General features: G+C 38.4%; 1 protein-coding gene across 1 annotated transcript; it reads left to right on the top strand.

Moving 5' to 3' along the window:
• Positions 1 to 11,573: 11,573 nt before the first annotated feature.
• On the top strand, positions 11,574 to 17,621 carry adra2b (adrenoceptor alpha 2B). Its single transcript, XM_010902812.3, has 2 exons — positions 11,574 to 11,801; positions 12,841 to 17,621. Exons 1-2 carry the CDS (start codon positions 11,739 to 11,741, stop codon positions 14,362 to 14,364), a joined length of 1,587 nt encoding a protein of 528 aa, XP_010901114.1. The 5' UTR covers positions 11,574 to 11,738; the 3' UTR covers positions 14,365 to 17,621.
• The last annotated feature ends 2,572 nt before the right edge of the window (positions 17,622 to 20,193 follow it).

The following is a 20,193-nucleotide window of genomic DNA, read 5'->3' as shown; positions in this document are numbered from 1 at the left end:
TACAAAAAAAATAAATGTGTTAAATAACATCGTAGGCCAATATAATAAGTGGACAAATTCCTAGTTTAGTCAGAAAAACTACAAAAAGCTCCAGAAAACGGAATTAAATGTATTGAATTGGGTGTCGGATGTACAGACAAACTCCTAGTTGCGTCAAGATAACTAGGAAAAGGTACGGCAAACTGAATTCAATGTATTGACTTGGGCGTAGGATAACCGACATATTGCCCACATGCCATTGCATCACAATACGACTATATGAGATCATATAGCCAGAGGTTAAAAAAAAACATTTTATTAAAAAACTTTTAGGTTACCAAAAACTGAATCATAATGTACATTTCACAGTAAATGTTTCAGGAAACAAGCCTCTGTTCTGCAGCAATGGACAAAAATATGCCTTGAAAGTTGATGCTAAGTCCTACAGGTGTCCCAACCTTTGTTCAAGACTCTCTGTCTGTATAAAAGCAGAGTTGGAACAGACTGTGTTACTACACCCTATCAAGCATTATTTGGACACTACTGTCCTGTAGGAAGTAGTATATTGCTATTATAAGGGCAAGAAAATTAACAAAGGAAGACGGACAGACCATTATAACCCTGAAAAGTTAAGTCTTTCCTTTACAGAAATTGCAAAGAAAGTTGTCAGTGAAGATGATGTCTGGCAGACCGAAAGCCGCAACAGAATCAGAAGGCAAGTTTCTGAGAGTCAAAATCTTGTGTGATAGGCAGCTCACAGGACTCACAGGACTACACTGGTCGAAGTTATGCAGGTCTCAGTTTCAACTGTGAAGACTTTGAGTTGTAGGTTTAACATGTTAAGTGGCTGTATGAAAGTCATTAATAAAATGGCAAAATAAGAAGAGGAGGCTTGCTTGGGCCATGAAGCACCGCCAGTGGACTACTGAATCCAAATTTGATTCATCAAGCAAGGTTTTTGAACACCGCAGAATAGGCAAAAGGATGGTTCTTCAGTGTGTGACACCAACTGTCAAACATGGAGGAGGGAGCAAGATTGTCTGGGTCTGTTCTGCTGGATCCCGAATAGTAGAGTGGCAACCTGAACCAAAACGGCTACCACAGCATTTTGTATCGCCATGCAATACCATCTGGTGCTCGTCCAGTTGGTCATGGGGTCATCCTACAGCAGTATAATTACCCAAAACATACCTTTAGGATGTGTCAGTACAACATGAGAAGAAAAGAACAAGACAGTCAGCTTCAAATCATGGAATGGCCAGCACAGTCTCTAGACTGTGAGGTGGTTTGGGATGAACTGGGCTGAAAGGTGATTTCTGTTTTTGTTTCCAATCATTTATCGATGCTTTCATTTCAGAGTAAATAAAGACATTTAACTGTGGGGCCCTGCTTGTAGTGTACAAGCACAGACAAATTGAGATAATAAAAGCTATTTTATGGGGGGGGGGGCAAGTAAAGATTAAAGTAGAAGAAATAGAAAAGTAGTAGAGTATGTTTAAATAAATATCAGTTATTACTATGAATAAGTCATGCAGGCAAATTTCCTGTCTGAAATTATTAGGTCAGTCTTGTCTCCACACATCACTCGAAGCAGTTAGACACATACACACTAATGCCTGTAAATACAGCTGTCTTGCTTTGACAAAACAAGTGGGAAATGACGAGTGAGAGTGAATACAAACACAGATTTGCATATTGCTTATAATGTACAGGGTGACATTTTGTCTGGCAAATTAAGGACAATTCAATGCCAGATTACAGATGCAAACACACACCCACACATTTGTGTACCAAGCAGAATGCAAAATGCTTGAGAAATTACCGGCACAGCCCCGCGCACACACGTTACAAGAGAAGCTTACTTAGTGCCAATGAGTCTGAGTACTACATTGATTTCCTCAAAATCATTCGGTTACCAGAAAAGACAGACACGTGTGCACACATACACAGACAGCCGAAGTGGATGCGAACATACACACCCAACAACACACATACACAAAACAAGATACACACCCACACAACACAAGACACACACATGCACAAGTACTAATGCACACACATACAGGGGCTTTTCAATGACTGGAAAAACTGTGGAATAGCCTTGCAAACCTTGGTTGGATTCACGTTTCTTCCACAAATGCACACACGGTGGCAGGGTTTCTCAGTAATCCAATGGTTACCTCTGAAACTGTCTTGCATGGTGATAAACCTTAAGGCCAGCCTGCAAAATAGTACCTTTTTATAAAATGATTTTGACATTTACTCATTTAGCAATTTTTATTTGTGTCTGAATACCAAGTGAACAAGCAGAGGACATTTCCAAGATCCCTGACCTCCCGGGTATCCCATTACTTGTTTTAGTCATTCTGTCTAGATTTCATTTCAGTTTGACCAAAGTGATGGCAAAACATTGGAAGTTGCGGGACTTTTTCTCAATGACAAATGTGTAGAATTGCTGGATAAAAAAAAAAAAAAAAGCAAATAACTTTCTGCTTGCCCTTTGGTAAAAATAGCAGATTTTTGTGTGATCATTCCAAACCAATTTATTTTACAACACCACTACAGAAACGATATGCCATTATCCGTGCAAGGGGACATTGCAATAAAATATTTTGTGATTGAGTTGGGGGGTCCCCATACCAAATCTCATATAAAACCTGAAATGTTTAGTGCTAATCCTGATCCAACTAAATAAGGTAACTCTAATACAATCCTTTAGGCCCATACGACTGCCATAGATTTAACTAAACTAGTGCTTCCAGTTTCTGATTCGAGGATAACTTAAAGGCTGAAGTGTTGTCTAGACTTCAAGGTCAGGGTTTCAGAAAAGGACTCTAAAGTCTCTTCATCATAAAATGCGCAGTTGTTTTAGTCGCTTTGGTACTATTATCCTTCATTAAGTCATCAAAACATAACATAGTTCTTTCATTCTTTCAGTTTTGTCCTTCTAACAATCAGTTAGTCCTCGACCAAACATTGTAAGACGTGTTTCATAATGTCTCTTTGAAGTGCTAAAGGTCATCTGTTACAGTTCATTTCTCTGTTTTCAAATTAGGCAAAACTCATCACAGTGAGCAGGAAATTATTTCCATAATTTCTATCCCATAATCAAAAGTGATCAATGTGTACAACTTCCACAATCACTGATCCAAAAAATTAACCTTTACTGCAAAATTTTAGTCTAATTGACTGTAACAAATTGATTCCAAAATGTTGCACAGTAGATTGCACAAATAGTATATATAAAAACTGATTTGCAGTTTGCATTCCGTGGTATGAAAAATGCTTAAAAAATAACTTTATGGCTTCAAGTTTAGGCCATATGAAGAGAGGACACAGAATGAAAACAGTTGGACGCAACATTTACAAACTTAATTAACTGGTCATTAGCTACATTTGCAAACTTGGGTTAGCTAATCGTTTAACTGCCTTGTTTTAACTGGACTGTACATCAATGTCTAGTAAAGTTGTTTGCTAGATGAGTTGACTAACAGACCAGCTGTCTAGTTCCAGTGACATATTGTAGCAAAGCAAGCCACCTAGCTAACATTATAAGTCAACTTGGCTTGTTAACTAAATTAAAACGGCTTGTTGTTTACTCCAACTACTAACGTTTCATACCCAATTTCCTTTCTTACAAGGCAAAATCTAAATTGACTACAGCTGAATATTTTATTGCTTTTAGTTCTACAATCCCATTGGCTGGATAGTTCCATAAATTAAATCGAAACGACAACACAAGAAGATGGTGCATTCCATATACTGGAAGGATTAACAAGATGGGTCCATTTTAAGGAATCATTATAAGGTCTAATAGCCTACTATCATAATCAAAATAATTGTTCCCAACAACCCCAAAACTGAATTTCAAAGGTTGGGCGTTGGGCGACAGCCAGTCAGAAAAGGTGTGTCTGTTCCTCTTGTCCGTGGAATGTCTGAGGAAAATGCCTAACATATGTTCTTTTCTACAACCAACATGGAGGAACAATTAATAATTGTGGTGTCCGGATTTCCAGAACTTCATAATGTTCGGACGTTGAAGAAATTGGTATGGGTAATGGTGTCCGAGGCTATTAGTGTAGGCTACCTGGTGGGTTTTATGAAGATCAATGCACATTTATCTATGTCATTGAATACACAAACATTACACTAACTACACTAGGGAACACAATTTTCATTGAGTTAGATCTAACACTTGTTTTTGACTAACTTTTGGCCTTTGAATTCAAAAAAGACCCTGTTTATTTTTTTTGGAGCTTCAGGATACCCTTCGCTTTGTCTCAAGAACTAACAGAGGCAGCCATGATCTGAAAGAAAGAAGATAAGTATGGGAATACAAAATAAGTTCAACAGTCACAAGCTTAAAAAATAAATAAAAAAAACTTACATAAGGTCTGCTAACCCCTTGTATACAGCCCTTTACGGACAATTTTTTTCTAAGATTGTAATTTTTGGATTCAGAGGCCAAGTGTCAGATCTAACTCAATGAAACATGTGTTCCCCAGTGCAATAGATTTTTGCCTATTCAGAGGGTAAGCTGTAAAGAAAAAACTGGATGGCTAGAAGAAAACTGAACAAATGCAAATTCAACCTCCATGCTTCATGGTTGGGATGGTGTTCTTGGGTTTGTACTCATCCTTCTTCTTCCTCCAAACACAGCGAGTGGAGTTTAGACCAAAAAGCTCTATTTTTGTCTCATCAGACCACATGACCTTCTCCCATTCCTCCTCTGGATCATCCAGATGGTCATTGGCAAACTTCAGACGGGCCTGGACATGCGCTTGCTTGAGCAGGGGGACCTTGCGTGCACTGCAGGATTTTAATCCATGACGGCGTAGTGTGTTACTAATGGTTTTCTTTGAGACTGTGGTCCCAGCCCTATTCAGATCATTGACCAGGTCCTGCTGTGTAGTTCTGGGCTGATCCCTCACCTTCCTCATGATCATTGATGCCCCACGAGGTGAGATCTTGCATGGAGCCCCAGACCGAGGGAGATTGACTGTCATCTTGAACTTCTTCCATTTTCTAATAATTGCGCCAACAGTTGTTGCCTTCTCTCCAAGCTGCTTGCCTATTGTCCTGTAGCCCATCCCAGCCTTGTGCAGGTCTACAATTTTATCCCTGATGTCCTTACACAGCTCTCGGGTCTTGGCCATTGTGGAGAGGTTGGAGTCTGTTTGATTGAGTGTGTGGACAGGTGTCTTTTATACAGGTAACAAGTTCAAACAGGTGCAGTTAATACAGGTAATGAGTGGAGAACAGAAGGGCTTCTTAAAGAAAAACTAACAGGCCCGTGAGAGCCGGAATTCTTACTGGTTGGTAGGTGATCAAATACTTATGTCATGCAATAAAATGCATATTAATTAATTAAAATCATACAATGTGATTTTCTGGATTTTTGTTTTAGATTCCGTCTCTCACAGTTGAAGTGTACCTATGATAAAAATGACAGACCTCTACATGTTGTGTAAGTAGGAAAACCTGCAAAAACAGGTGGACAGCATTGTTTTAAAAAAAAATACTCTATACACAATACTAGTAATCATAGGATTGTCACTAGTGAACTATTAATGGCTTGTTTACTTAGCTGAGGCCTTAATTATTCTGAAAATAAGTCTTCATGGACAACTATAGTGTGCTCATGCTCTATAGACTCTAAACGAGTTAATACAGATATTAACCATTAGTGCATAACTTAACTAAATTTGATCCACATTATGTTCAGTTCACCACCTGGTAACTTAAAAATCCTTGAGGGATGTGTTGAACACAGCTGGCCCACTTTGGCTGGCTGGAGAGTAAGTATTTGCTAAATAGTTAGAAAACAAATTACATTTTTAGGTACCAATCAACACTTATTTTACTATACTGTTAAGTATAATTAAATGTTTTTGACAATTTAAATGTAAGTTAGAAATATAAAGTATATTCACTTATCAAACTTGTGTTCAGGACGGCAGAGCTACAGCATTATAATATGTTAGATCACAGTTGATTAATCTGTCTGCTGTTAGCATTTAATCTGTTTCATGTATTATGTTGTGTTGGGTAGTATTGTAAATATAAGCATTATAATCCTCTCTTCTTGATTTAGGTGTGATGAACCTCAACAGGATGCTCTGGGCTGTAAGGGAAGAAATGTGTCCCATTTGAGATTTTAATTTGCAGAGAGCGTTTTTTAAAGACTGTGTGGGATACTGCAGTAATGGGAAGCATGGTGTTCTCCAGGGATATTTTAAGGACTCCTGGTTTCCTGGACAGTGCCCAGAATGTCAATTTTAGGGCAGGAGAATGGACTGTGTATTAGTCTTTTTTTAAAGTTTATTTATACAAGTGGTCTCATTGAGATGAAATCTCTTTTAAGAGTTGATTAGTGTTGAGCTTGAATTCTTGGGAAATTTTCTGATCATTTTGGCATATTTGTGCAAATAATATAATCATTGTCGATGTACAACTAAAAATTGGTATGGCTTTTTAAGTGTTTTGAGTTCGGATGGTATAAACATGTGAAAGAAAAGTGTTTTTGTGTCCAGCATAAACAACAGTGATACTGTTGGTAAGCTGATACTATTGTAAATGCAAAATTCTTAGTCAATAACGTTCCAGAATGTTTAATTGGGATAGCCATAACATGGGAAACAGTTAGTTTTATGTCTGATTCTATAGATATTGTTAGTGAGTTGAGTAATACTATTTAGCTATGCTAATGTATTCTAAATCAAATTGTTATAAATTGTTATACATGTAGGTTTTACATGTACTGTTTTTAATTGTATTATGTGTAAGTAGGGCTGCACGATTTGGATAAAATACTGAATAATAATTGCAATATTTATTTGACAAATATTGCAATTATGGTTGGTTTTAGATTTTCAAAAATGGGTGTGAACAGTGTAGATAATCTCAATTAAAAATAGAGATCATAGACTACTTAGTGTGCTATATTACACAGAATAAAAAAATAAAAGGTTTAACGACTAATTTAAAGCAATGGCGTTTGCTATGTTTGTGTCGTTGCCGTAGCTAGTTATGCAAAATGTCTCAACCCTTGAGGTATATTTTCTCCCAAATTAAGTACATTGGTAGGCACCGACGTTGAGGATTAAACTTTTAATAACCAGGCTGTATTGTATGGGACAATATTGGTGCCACACGCTAGCTTGACGCATACGTCTTCGCTAGCAGTTGCAGAGTTAACTCAAAGTAACATTGAAAATCCACGAAGCATTTAAACAAATTAGTACAGATATTTAAGGAATCTACAAAAAACCTACAGCACATGCAAGAAAAATTTACGGACGTACGATGCGTGCCCGTTGACTCGTGTGAAGTGCATCTCAGTCACTCTGAAAATTGCGTTAATTGGCGATTTGGAAATTGCAAATGTCAGTATCGTAATTTCGGTTATAATTTGCTGCTTGTGTACACTGTATAATGGGTTTAACAAGCTAATTTTAGCAAGAGGTAGATGTAAGGGAATATATTAAACTGAAGTAAACAACGGTGGAATTGTCCAAACTTTAGTAAGGTTACGAAAATTTGCAAAATGGGATTAGGTTAATTTAGGGGAAAACGCCCCCCTTAAGGGAAATATGTATTTTCTGACTCAAAAAAGCAGTGTTTGGTCAGACTTTTATATGAACATACTGACTATAGTCAGATAAATAGATTTATAAAAATTATATCGGGCAGAATGATTCTATTTAATTGCAATTCAAATTATGTAAGTGGGCCAAACTATGTAAGTGGGGAATTTTACTCCACTATCGGGGCAAAATGCCCCGCCCTATGGTGTAAAATTCATCCTGCTTTTTTACACCTATCAATGTAATCTATACCATTGAAAATAACTACATCTTGATGGCAGTATTTTTGTGCGTTAACAAAACCAGTTTTAACCGTGTTTTTGCACATTCCAATATCCAAAGGCAAAGAGCTATGTATAATATTTATAAAAATGTCAAATAACTTTGGATGACTATTTCTAAAAATGTTTTGTCAACCATTTGAAATTAAGTTAAAAACATTACATCAATCATATTGAGCAATTCATTCAATTTTAGTGCCAATTGATAGGCCTATTATATTAGATGTTAATATATGCTCAGTTAACTAGCTATTTCTAAATGACAAAAAATAGGATCAACCTATATCAAAATCGTTTTTGTGGAATTACTTGCTCAGTTGAGATGATTCAACAATTTTTTTTAGATGAAAAAGAATAGCGGCAACCAAGGTATGTGTGAAAATAACATTTGCTGTCATTTGGTGGTTTGGTGGAGAATTACAGGTGGGCTTGAAAATAAAATGTGCAGTCATTTGGTGGTTTGGTGGAGAATTACAGGGGGGTGTTTAACGCAGCGAGGCGTTTAACCCTAAGCCACACTACAGATACGAAGATAGGACTTGTGGTTACAGCCTACTGTGTAAAAACCAATACCAAAATAAAAGACCACGGAAGTTGACATACAAGTTTTCAGACATATAACAAGTTCAATATTCTGTAACACAAATGGTTACTCAGAAAGCCCAAATACCAAAATAATAATCACAAAGTTTAATAAAAATGTGTGCAGTGAAGCGTGATAACAGATGTTCATGTATGATGGATGTGTGAAAGCAGAACATTGTGTAACTTTAGTTACAACAAGTGACTTTAGTGTCTTTAGTGTCAGTAATACAAACATTTACCTCCTGAATCCACTTTCACTGTTATACTAATTGTAGTTAACTCACGACTAACACTTGATTGAAGAGCACTCTGCAGTTAAAAACATCCTTTGTATGTAGACTGCTTAGCATGGAACAGAATAACTGCAGTTATTTGCTGGGATAACATGTCAGTGTGTGTGTGTGAGTGCATTTGTGAGTGCATGTGTGACTATCAATTCCCTCTATAGACAGTAGATTGTACTTTGTAAACCCACAAGTATTCTTTACTCAAATATTTCTACTAAGTGTAACTTAAAGTTAGTGAATTGTTCCTGATGACTTATAATATTATGTGATACTGACTGTTACACATCTTTTTTACGTTTAAAATGAAAATGTATGCAAAGTCTGCTTCCGGATTATATTTTGGAATTGTATTATTATCCTTTTATACTTTGAGTGATTTATTAATTTTAGCTACACAAACATCAAGCAAACTGGATACCAACTGGAATCCCACATTCCTTGTAGGTTGATATGCAATATTCTGGTCAAGATTGAAGTTTTCAAAGAAATATTAGCAGACCATTTTTGGGGGAAATTAGGGAATTTTCTAAAATGTATGAATGTTTTTTAAACATGACTTTCTGGACACAGTACTATGCAAAGCACAGCTTCAAAATAAGACCTTATGGGATTCACAACGTATTAAGAGGTGAACATTTATAACAATATTATATAATAAATTATTAATATATTACACAATTCCTTTAAGCATATACAACTCTAATCTGGACCCATTTGAGTTGTACCAACTGACAATATTTGTATATGCTTTGCCAATAATTGAAAAGTTTGGGGTCACCTTGTTTTTGAAAGAAAAGCAACATTGCTGTCCATTAAAATAACATTAAATTGATCAGAAATACAATGTAGACATTGTTAATGTTGGAAATGACTATATTTTATGGAATATTTTATTTATTTATTTATTCTAACCGTTATTAAAACCACAGAATTCAGTTAAGAACCAATTCTAATTTACAAACACGGCCTGGCAAGAGGAAGACATCCCCTTGAGGGAAGGGACACAAGGGGATAAAGGGAGTGTGAGAGGAAAATACCAAAAAAAAAATCTAAATATACAGGTAGAGGAAAACCTAAAACAGTAAACACAGTACAAACACCAACCCGGCCGAACCAGCAAGGCAAAGTAAATGATTAAAGAGCCATAACAAAGCACAATGCACAAACTGAACAAACTTCCCAAAGGAAAACAAATCAGCCAAGACAGCATTTGACCAGACAGGACCATGGAAGAAAGTGTACGAAAAAGAAAACACAACAATTAGAAAGTGGTCAGTGAATTCGTTAAGTTTAACAGGCCAAAACGAAGCTTAAAATATTAGAACACATGGCACAAATTGTTAAAAATTATTAGACGATTGTAAAGCAACTGCAGACATTTGAAACAGTGTCTACAAGATAATTCCTGAAAGCATATGGAGTTAAATGTATCTCATAGGCATACAGGGGTGTGTTAATATCTATATAGGCATACACAGGCCCATTATCAGCAACCCTCATTCTTGTGTTCCAATGGTATATTTTGTTTGCTAATCCACAATTTCTGATTTTAAAAGGCTAATTGATCTTTATAAAACCATTTTCCAATTATGTTCGTACAGCTGAAAACTGTTGTGCTGATTAAAGATGCAATAAAACTGGCCTTCTTTAGACTAGTTCAGTATGTGCAGCATCAGCAATTTTGTTTTTGGTTCCATTGCAGGTTCAACATGGCCAGAAACAAATAACTTTCTTCTGAAACTCATCAGTATATTCTTGTTCTGAAGAATGATGGGTATTTGTGAGAAATTGTAAAATAAACTGAATATCCCAGGGAAGGCCCCAGTGCACAACTGAGCAAGTGGACGAATACATTAGAGTGTCTAGTTTGAGATACAGATGCCAGGTCACAGGTCTTCAACTGGCAGCTTTATTAAATAGTACCCACAAAACATCCGTCTCAACGTCAACAGTGAAGAGGCGACTCCGGGATGCTGGCCTTCTAGGCAGAGTTGCAAAGAGAAAGCAATCTCCCAGACTGGCCAATAAAAAGAAAAGATAATGATGGGCAAAAGAACACAGACACTGGACAGAGGAAAATTGGAAAATATGTAATGGACAGTCAAATATAAGTTTGAGGTGTTTGGATCACAAAGAAGAACATTCGTGGGATGCAGACCACATCATATTGGTGAAGGCAATATGATGGTCTGGGAGTGCTTTGATGGTCTTAAAGTGGGAGATTTGTACAGGGTATAAGGGATCTTGAAGAAGGAAGGCTATCCATTTTGCAACGCCATGCAATACCCTGTGGATGATGCTTGATTGGAGCCAATTTCCTCCTACAACAGGACAATGACCCAAAGCACAGCTCCAAACTATGCAAGAACTATTTAGGGAAGAAGAAGTAAGCTGGTATTCTGTCTATAATGGAGTGGCCAGCAGTCACCGGATCTCAACCCTGTTGAGCTGTTGTGGGAGCAGCTATAAGAAGTGCCCATCAAGCCAACCCAACATCTGGGACTTGCTTCAGGAAGCATGCGGTGGAACCTATAAGATATATTGAAAATAAATAATAATAATGATGATGATGAAAGTTGTTGCTAATAATGTTGATTATGGTGATTTGAACATTAACACAGAAGCCTATAAGGTGTTTGTAGAAATATAAACTACCTGTGTGTTACTCTCTTAGTTGAATTAATAACTAATAGTTAATTGACTAAAGCATCACGGTTCAGCAGTAGCCTACTAGGTTTCCAAAAAGATAACGGGGTACGGATGGTTAGTGGAGCTAGAGAAGGAGAGAGATAGTTGGCATGGTCTCATGACGCTGTTACTGACATCACTGCGGTTGGAGAAGCGCAGAAAGAGATCAGAGGCACTCGGGTTATTAGACGGGTGCTCACTGTAACGCTCACTTCTGGAGATAAGCGCGTGGTTGCAAGACCAAAACATAAACTCGAGAGAGGCGCTGAACTTCGGAGCATCGTTCCACGAAGAGATATAGACCGAACTAGCCGCCAAGAGCAAGCCAAAGAATGACTGCTCATCAGCCGCACCTGGACATACCGCGCGTACATCCTCCTAAAGCGAGAAATGAGGTATAGGAACGACAAAATACGAAGAAACTGAAACTATATCGCCAAAATATGGACAGTAGACTCAGTGCGTAAATTGAATTGATACTGGAAACAGTTTTGATTTATTTAATTTCAAAACATTTTTGACTACATTGAGGACGTGCTGACGTAACATTATCAATTACCTACTTTACAGTGCAATTCAGAGTCATCTTTTTATTTAAGCAATTCATTTTGCCTCCTGACATGGTTTATCCAGATAAGTAAGGGGCATCTTTTGGTAACGACAGCTAATCAGAGACTCGACCATTTAATGCGATAGATATGTTCAAACCAAATGTTATTGTCTTTATAGTTTACTATTTCTTAAAATAACTACTACCGTTTAATTGTTAGGACATATAAACGGATTTTACATTGCTCAGACAGCCCTGTGCTGTGTATCCAGGGATAAGTGGCTGTAAATTGTTTTTTATCTTTCGTGTCTCCTTATATTATAAACTGGTTTCTGTGATTGCATGCCTCAACGTTCCACCTCTTTAAAATATCTAAACAGTCAAGCATCCCTTAGATTACAATAAATTCATTTTTTGCGGTGTACAACTTTTAATTATTTAAGCACTTTATTAATAATTAATATACCGTGTAGCTTCGTGCTTTAAGTACATAGTTCAGTATTTGGCTGCTTAGAATGGACTTAGAGGAGGAAATTGGTAGAACGAAAGGAAATGAACTGCCATAACAAAAATATTCTACTTTTTTTCTGGCTATAGAATTATCAATTGTCATGTTTTTTTAGCCATGTTTTCAGTGAGCGCTTTAACAGCTGCATAAACAAGCTTAGTTATAGGACTGCTCTTTTAGTCCATAATTTTATGTCAGCCATCCTCAGGGGCTATCAAAAAAAGTTTCAGGACCTTTATTACAATAGCATTTTATTTATCCCTTTAATAAACTAAAATCATAGTTAATCATGGCTTCACCCTTGGAAAGTGCATGTTCAGTGGGGCTGGGTGGCTATAACGGTTCGAACAGTGGTTCTTCTCTCTCCTGCAACCAGAGCGTCTCTTCCATGCAAATGGCACCCTACTCCCCCGAAGCCACAGCACTCTTCGCTACAGCCATCACCCTCATGGTGGTCTTTACAATTGTGGGAAACATATTCGTTATCATCGCTGTCCTAACCAGCCGTGCACTCAGAGGACCACAGAACCTGTTTCTGGTGTCGCTGGCTGCTGCAGACATTTTGGTGGCGACTCTCATCATTCCGTTCTCCCTGGCCAATGAACTGCTGGGATACTGGTACTTCAAGTCTCTCTGGTGTGAGGTTTACTTGGCTCTTGACGTTCTGTTCTGCACTTCCTCCATTGCTCACTTGTGCGCTATCTCATTGGACCGTTACCTGTCCATCAGCCGAGTTACCTATGCCCGCCAGCGCACGCCTGTACGTATCAAAGCCTCCATCGTGGTTGTGTGGCTCATCTCGGCCATCATCTCTTTCCCTCCTCTCCTGTCACTGAATAAGACGGCGCCAGGGGGTGAGGGGAGTGAACGGGGGCCTCAGTGCCAGCTGAACGATGAGCGCTGGTACATCCTTTACTCCACCATCGGCTCCTTCTTCGCTCCGTGTCTCATCATGATACTTGTCTACTTAAGGATCTACCAGATTGCCAAGCAGCGCACACGAAACCCGCCAGGTGAGCCCAGGAAAGACGGGGTGGGCTGTGCTACCCCGAGCCAAACCCCTAGAGGGACCCAGGCCAATGGGAAAGAGGACAACGAAGAAACCCCAGCAATGCCCCACAGAACCATCAGCATCAGACCGCCCACCCTGGCTGTTACTCCATCACCGTCCCCTGATCAGGCCAACGAGATCCCCTCTTCTCCCTCCTCCACCACCAAAAACCTACTCCATCCTCCGGACCCATCCTTAGCTTCAGCCCCGAACGTGACCTCCCCTCTTACCTCTCCCATGGGTCAGTCACCCTCCTCAATCTCCCGCTCTCCCTCCTCTATCCTCCCACCACAAGCCCCCGCCAAACCCAAAGATGGAGGGAAGAAGGGGAACGTAAAGAAAGGGAAGAAGTATAACAACAATGGGGACAGCTCCAACAGCTCTGACAGTGACATGGAGCCGGAGGTAGGTGGCAGAAGGGGTGTAAACACAAGCAGCATGGCGGGTTCGCCTGGCATCCACTCCCCTGCCACCATTCAGAAGTACAGGGACATGATTGCCACTTCTAAGGGGGCTCGTTTGGTAGCAGGGAGGAGGTCTAAGCCGGAAAGCACTCCAGGATCGGCACGACGTAAAGCCATGGTGAACCGAGAAAAACGCTTCACATTCGTCCTGGCCGTGGTGATTGGAGTGTTTGTTGTATGCTGGTTCCCTTTTTTCTTCTCCTACTCGCTGCAGGCCATCTGCCCTGAAACATGCATTCTCCCTGATCCTCTCTTTAAGTTCTTCTTCTGGATTGGCTACTGCAACTCCTGTCTGAACCCTGTCATATACACCATCTTCAACCAGGACTTCAGGAAGGCTTTTAAGAAGATCCTTTGTAAGAACAACAAGGGCACCTTCTTTTAGACTGGCGGCTTTGTAAGGACACCTGCCAACCTTTTAGAAAAGGGGCCTTAAATCGATGACCTGCAAGGCAATCCCTTCTTTCCAGTTTCTTCTAAACCCTTTGAGGTGTTCAAAACAGCACAACTATTATTTCTGTTGCCAGACATTATGACTGATTTTAGATTCTAATTGATGGTATTACAAAGGGTTGCCTAACATGTCCAAAACATCTACAGATTTTTGAATTAGAAAGCTTTCTGAGAATAGCCATAGCCAAGCTCACCTCACATCAGGCTTAAAAAGATCTAGCGTACGTCAGCAACTAACGGCTTGTTGCTTTCCCCCTGGGATCTAGACAAATTCAGCTGTTACATGGACTGGAAAATTGTCTATTGCAAGGAAATAGTGCAGAGAGCATGTGCAATGTTCTGTTAATTCTACTTTTCATGAAATTCTGCTTTCGAATGATTATGTGTTCGAATGAAAGGGCATGATAATTCTTATTCAGTTCAAAGGTGACAATGGGCAGCCTCGGGGCCCCCTAAGCAAAATTGTAAAGTCAGACTTTACAAAAAAGATGAACAATTAGTACATGACATTTATTTTTCTTCCCAAGTGTTTCCACATAAAACATTGATACTGTATTCAATTATATGTCTTAAGTAATAAAGGTATGAAATTATTGCTATTTTCAAATTTTGCAATATTCAATTCATTATTATTTTTCGGTCCCCTCTAAATTCCAATTGGACATAAATTGGCCTGCAGCTTAATGGTGTTACCCAACCTTGTGGTTTTAAAGGTAGGTGGGTTGTTCCAAGGTATGTGCATAACAATAGGAGGAAAAGAAAAATACATTTGGGCTTTTTAGTCACTTGCTTTTATGATAACAGTGTAATGCTGTTCTTGTCTGATTAACTGACTAACTGACATTAAAGTTCTGTGATCAGTTTGATTTAAAACAGAGGAATGTTTTAGGTTCAGACGTACACAATTGCTAGCTGAAAATTAAAGATCAACATCACAACCTGGAGCGGCAGCTGTTCCAGGGACTGTAAAATTAGAAAAACAAATGTGAACCACGCGAGGAGATCATAGGCCGGATCTGTAGGCCTGTTTAAGCAAGGCCAGAGGCACCTTTCTTTATCAGAGGGCAGAACCATGAGGAACGCACAAGACCCCAATCGCCTGCCTACTTACGTCTTCATCGTTGTTTTTATCGTGCCTCAGGAATAACGTGTTCCAGGACAGATTTCATCCACAAGAGATACAACAAAACTCTTACTGTTCAAAAGACAACACAGGCTCCCTCTCAAACTCTGATCCCCCACAGTGCTCTGATGCCCAACACTGGGGATTAGGCTGATTTTTATCACTAGTATACCTTGCCGCTGGCTTTGTGTTTTAAGGTGAGGACAGTGGGTGGGGTGCATCTCAATAGTCAATTATGGCTTGCTGTATTCGTGTCTGTTCCCTCATCTGCACTAAATATTTTGTTTGTCCACCTGGCCGTCACTGTGTTAGTGAAGGTAAACTAAAAATGAAGAGAGAAAACCACCTTAGACTGATGTTGTACACCCATGTAAGAGAGAACCGGAATCCCAAATACCATCCTATTTTTGTAGTGCACTACTTTTGTCAGAGCTGAAGTCAGAATTAGTGCACTTTGTTGGGACTGATCTCATTTGTAATCAAGCTAGTGTCTTAAAGAGAGCCTTAGAAAGGACAGCTTCACCAATCCCCCAGTTGCACAGGGTACAACACATGTATTTTAAAGGAGGAACTAAGCCACCTGAGTCAGACCACTCTATTAAGGTCTGAAACAAACGGTCGTAAACACACTATATTGATTATAAAAATCCTTGTTTTTATACATGATCAGCTATTTATGGAAGTACATTAATCCCACAAGATAAAAGTACTTGATTAAGCCCCATAATGGGAGATACGGAATGAGGTTGATTGATTATTTAATTGACTGAATGGGAGATATGCCTGTACAAGCTGATTGGACTGACGTGGTTCTTTCTTTAATTTATGCTACTTTTCAATAATGTTCTTTGTGTACTGTGTTTCTCAGAAACTGACAGGTCATGATCCTCACAGAGGCTGTGTCTGTAACTGTGAATGCTTTACAGGTGTTATGACACTGTGGGACAAGGGCTGTTGGCAATAACACACTCCTTTTGTCAAATGCTGCTGACCCTTGCATGTGTGTGTGAGGTGAGACGAGACGCATTGTCTAATAAACATATATAAAATGTTTGATGTACTCATGGACTGCGTTAACGCCTCTTTTGGCAGTTACTGTATATTGTGGATCTCACACTGTTAAATTAAGCACAGAAAATAGTTTTGGTGGTAAACACTGGCCAAAGAGCTCTTTCCCTGGGGTACACTAGTCATGAGAGGACAAAAGGGAGTGGTACCAGAAATAATAGCAAGCACACGGTTCTGAATTGTCTTAAGGATATGAGTACAATCAAGGGCAAGCTGAATGTTATTCATTGCAATTGCTTTTTGTATTGAGATATGCATTTTGTGGATCTTCTCTCAATCAACCATGGACGTTTAGTGACCCGCGAGGAATAGAAGAGCCTTTGACACCAGCTGACACGGCATGTGACTGTCACGCCCACCTAAGGACTGTGATTGGATAAGCTATATGTATTATTTATTTAGAGACATTTTGTGTTTCCTGTTTGTAGAATATTTATTTTTTCTTGCTGACTGTGCGGTCCAAGCAAAGCAAAGCTAATGTGAAGAAAACCAAGTAAAAGCTGTATAAAATCATGTTATTATGTTGAATGAGATTCATTGATTGAAGTTGGCAGAGGAAAAGGGTTCAGACACAAACCTGTGTGTTGGGTTTGGGGTTATTTTGGCTGGGTTTACACAGGCAGCCAAATTAAGATTTTTATGCAGTAATTGAGCAATCACATCAGATTTTCAAATCAGATCCCTTTCAAATCTGAGCTGATTGGATATAAATCAGGGGGAAATATATTTGAATTGGGAAGTCTGTTGTAACACACCCTTCTACTGGAACTCAGTCAATGCTCAAGATGACTGTAATACATTTAATTAATAAATGATATCCTTTACAATATTGGTTAAAACTGGGTTATATGGACTATGAGTATAATTTTACTGCAGCATAAGGTTGCAAATGAAGGGTTTAATACTTGACACTTTCTAAATTTACCAGTAAACTACCCGAATTTTGGTAAGTTCAAAATGTTATAAAATTACTTCTAGTGAACATTTTGGGCATGTTAGATTATCACGGATGTCTCTAATTAACTTTGACCCTCTGTGTGTTCACAGGTAACATATTAAATAATGTAATTACATTATTTTAAAACAAGACAGGAGAGGTAACCAAGCTATAACGTCTGTGTTTATGAATACTATGGTTGATAAATTAGTGTTTCAGCCTTAAATATCCCTTAAATTTCATTAAATCGTTTATGGTGTCAATGCACATTAGTTTGAAATGTTTTGGTGGAGGAGATGCAGTGTTAATTGAAAGCAATGGCATTGTTGATAAGATGTTTTTATTTTTTTATTAGGCATGTGGTCCATTTAATAGATGGACAAAAATCTACTAATTTAATTTTTAAAAAAGTCACTATAGATTCCAATCGATTTTCTGTTAATTATCAAAATTACAGAAGTCTAACTGAATTTTGGTTAATTGCTGGAAGCTTTGCAGCCCTTCTGCATCATATTTTATTTTTGTAAAATAAGAAAAATACTAAACCATTTCGATGGTGGTTTGTAAAATACGTTTTATTGGGTGGTTGTAGAACTGTGGAGCTCAGTAGTGTGTTGGCAAAAATAATTATTCAACCATAACCATATCATCAAGAATAACTTTTAGTGCCAACAGGACACCCATAAAAACTAAACCATGAATCAAGTTGGGCATCATTGTCTCTGCTTTTCTGACCTGCATGGACTTGTGGTCTTCTTCCTCTGTGTTTGACTCGGGCCTATTTCCCTCCCTTAATAGGAAAATAACGCCATTTGCATCACAATGTTACATCAATAATTATACATAATTATGTGTTGATGTGGTGTGGTGTTAAAGGTGATAATAGAATACAGGCTTATAGCCAGAGATATTTCTGAGGAAATAGGAATCATTGCAATTGATTTACCAGGCATTGTGTATGTTGGACGTGCCTCATCTGTGGGCTGCATGTGGCCTCTTTTGAGATTCTGGGTATTTTGTGATTTGGGCAAAAGTCTGCCCACTCTTTCTTCCATCCTGTGTCTTCTGATCTGAAAACTGATTAGTGGTTGAGTAAATGTCAGTTTGTCAGTACGCCAAAAGAAGAAGGCCCTTCTTTCTTCAATAACAACTTTTCATGTGAGCCCTTAGTAGTTGGATATGCCACACCACCGTTAAATTGGATGTTATTATAATCAAAACAAACATTGACATTTCATGGTGTGAAGGCAAGTCAGTTGGGCTCTTAGAAACCCAACCTCAGCATGAACATCTAAGTCAAGAAGTATGACATTAACTAAATTATGACACAGCATGATTTGAAAGTGATTAGTCGGACGTTTGGGTGTATAGTGAACTCCAAGAAAGTGATTTTTTAAATTCTGCTCTGTATTTTAATCATGTATAGTTCTTGGTCAAATATCCTTTGTATGTAATGACTTCCTGAGGTTTTCCACCCACACACTGGGGTATGTTCTCTGGTTATGCTCTGCCAGGCCTATATTGCAGCCATATTCAGTTCCTGCTGGGTTCGGGCTGTTTTCCCCTTAATTTTTGTGTTAAGCATGTGAATAGCATGCTCATATTAATTCAGACTGAATGAATAATTTGGTCCAGAACTTTCTACTTTTTGACCATGAAAACCTCCTTGGTAGCTATCACAGTGTGCTAGAGGTCACTGTCCTGCTACATTATGAGGCACCGTCAAATGAGTTTAGAGGCATTGATTTGTATCCAGGCACACCGGATGCTTCTGTACACTTTCAAATTAATTCTGTTTCTTCTGTCAGTAGTAACATCGTAAATGAAGTGTGTCTGTTCCAGTGGCAGCCAAAGCATTACACCATTTTCACCATATTTCACACGAGATGGTGTGGCAGTTGTTTTCTCGACAAATTCAATATTTAGTCTATCCAGTTTTTGAAATTAACTAGTATATTTTGCAATCTGTCTTCTGTAGTTCTGTTGAGGGAGTCTTCTGCAGATGGAAGTGTTTGACACCAACGTCTACCTTTTGGACAGTGTTTGTTATCTGTCTGATAGTTTGTCTTTCTTTTTTGTTAATTATGGCGAGCATTCTTTGGTTGTAGAGGTCTTCCTGGTTTTTTCGGGAAATATGCCATTGCTAAGCTCGCCTAACAGTAGATTTTGGTATGCCTAATGTTCAGTAATGTCTCTGATCATTGTTAATACTTATTTTAATACTTATGCAGTGTATGACATATTAAACTACAAATTAAAATTCTGTCTGTTTTGAAGCTATAGGACAGGAAATAAACTGCTCATCGATGTTATCTCAAGGCCACTTGTCATTCTAGCAATTTTGGTAGAAGAAAACTGAAGATATATCAGTCAAAATGTTTTGGTGTAGATTCATTCAACAACCTGAATGACAAAGTGAAAAAAACTTTACAAATATACAAAATAAAAATACAACAAAACATGCAATAAGAAACTAATGTAATACTGCAAAAGCTTAGGTTTGGGACCAATCCAAAACAGCACATTACTGAGTAATGTCATCCTTATTTTTAAGCATGGTGCGGTCTGCATGATATCATGGGTATAATCTGATACTATATATACTTACTGTTGGGGAAAGCCTTGTGTGGAGT

This window comes from Esox lucius, chromosome 13 (assembly GCF_011004845.1).
Source record: "Esox lucius isolate fEsoLuc1 chromosome 13, fEsoLuc1.pri, whole genome shotgun sequence".
NCBI lineage: Eukaryota > Metazoa > Chordata > Actinopteri > Esociformes > Esocidae > Esox > Esox lucius.
The sequence above is the reverse complement of the archived record's forward strand: the minus strand, read 5'-3'. Positions and strand labels throughout refer to the sequence as shown.

Coding starts and splice junctions, on each gene's coding strand:
- adra2b (XM_010902812.3), top strand. CDS start 11,739: ATGACTGCTCATCAGCCGCACCTGGACATACCGCGCGTACATCCTCCT. Junction 11,802..12,840: donor CTCCTAAAGCGAGAAATGAG/GTATAGGAACGA, acceptor TCCTGCAACCAG/AGCGTCTCTTCCATGCAAAT.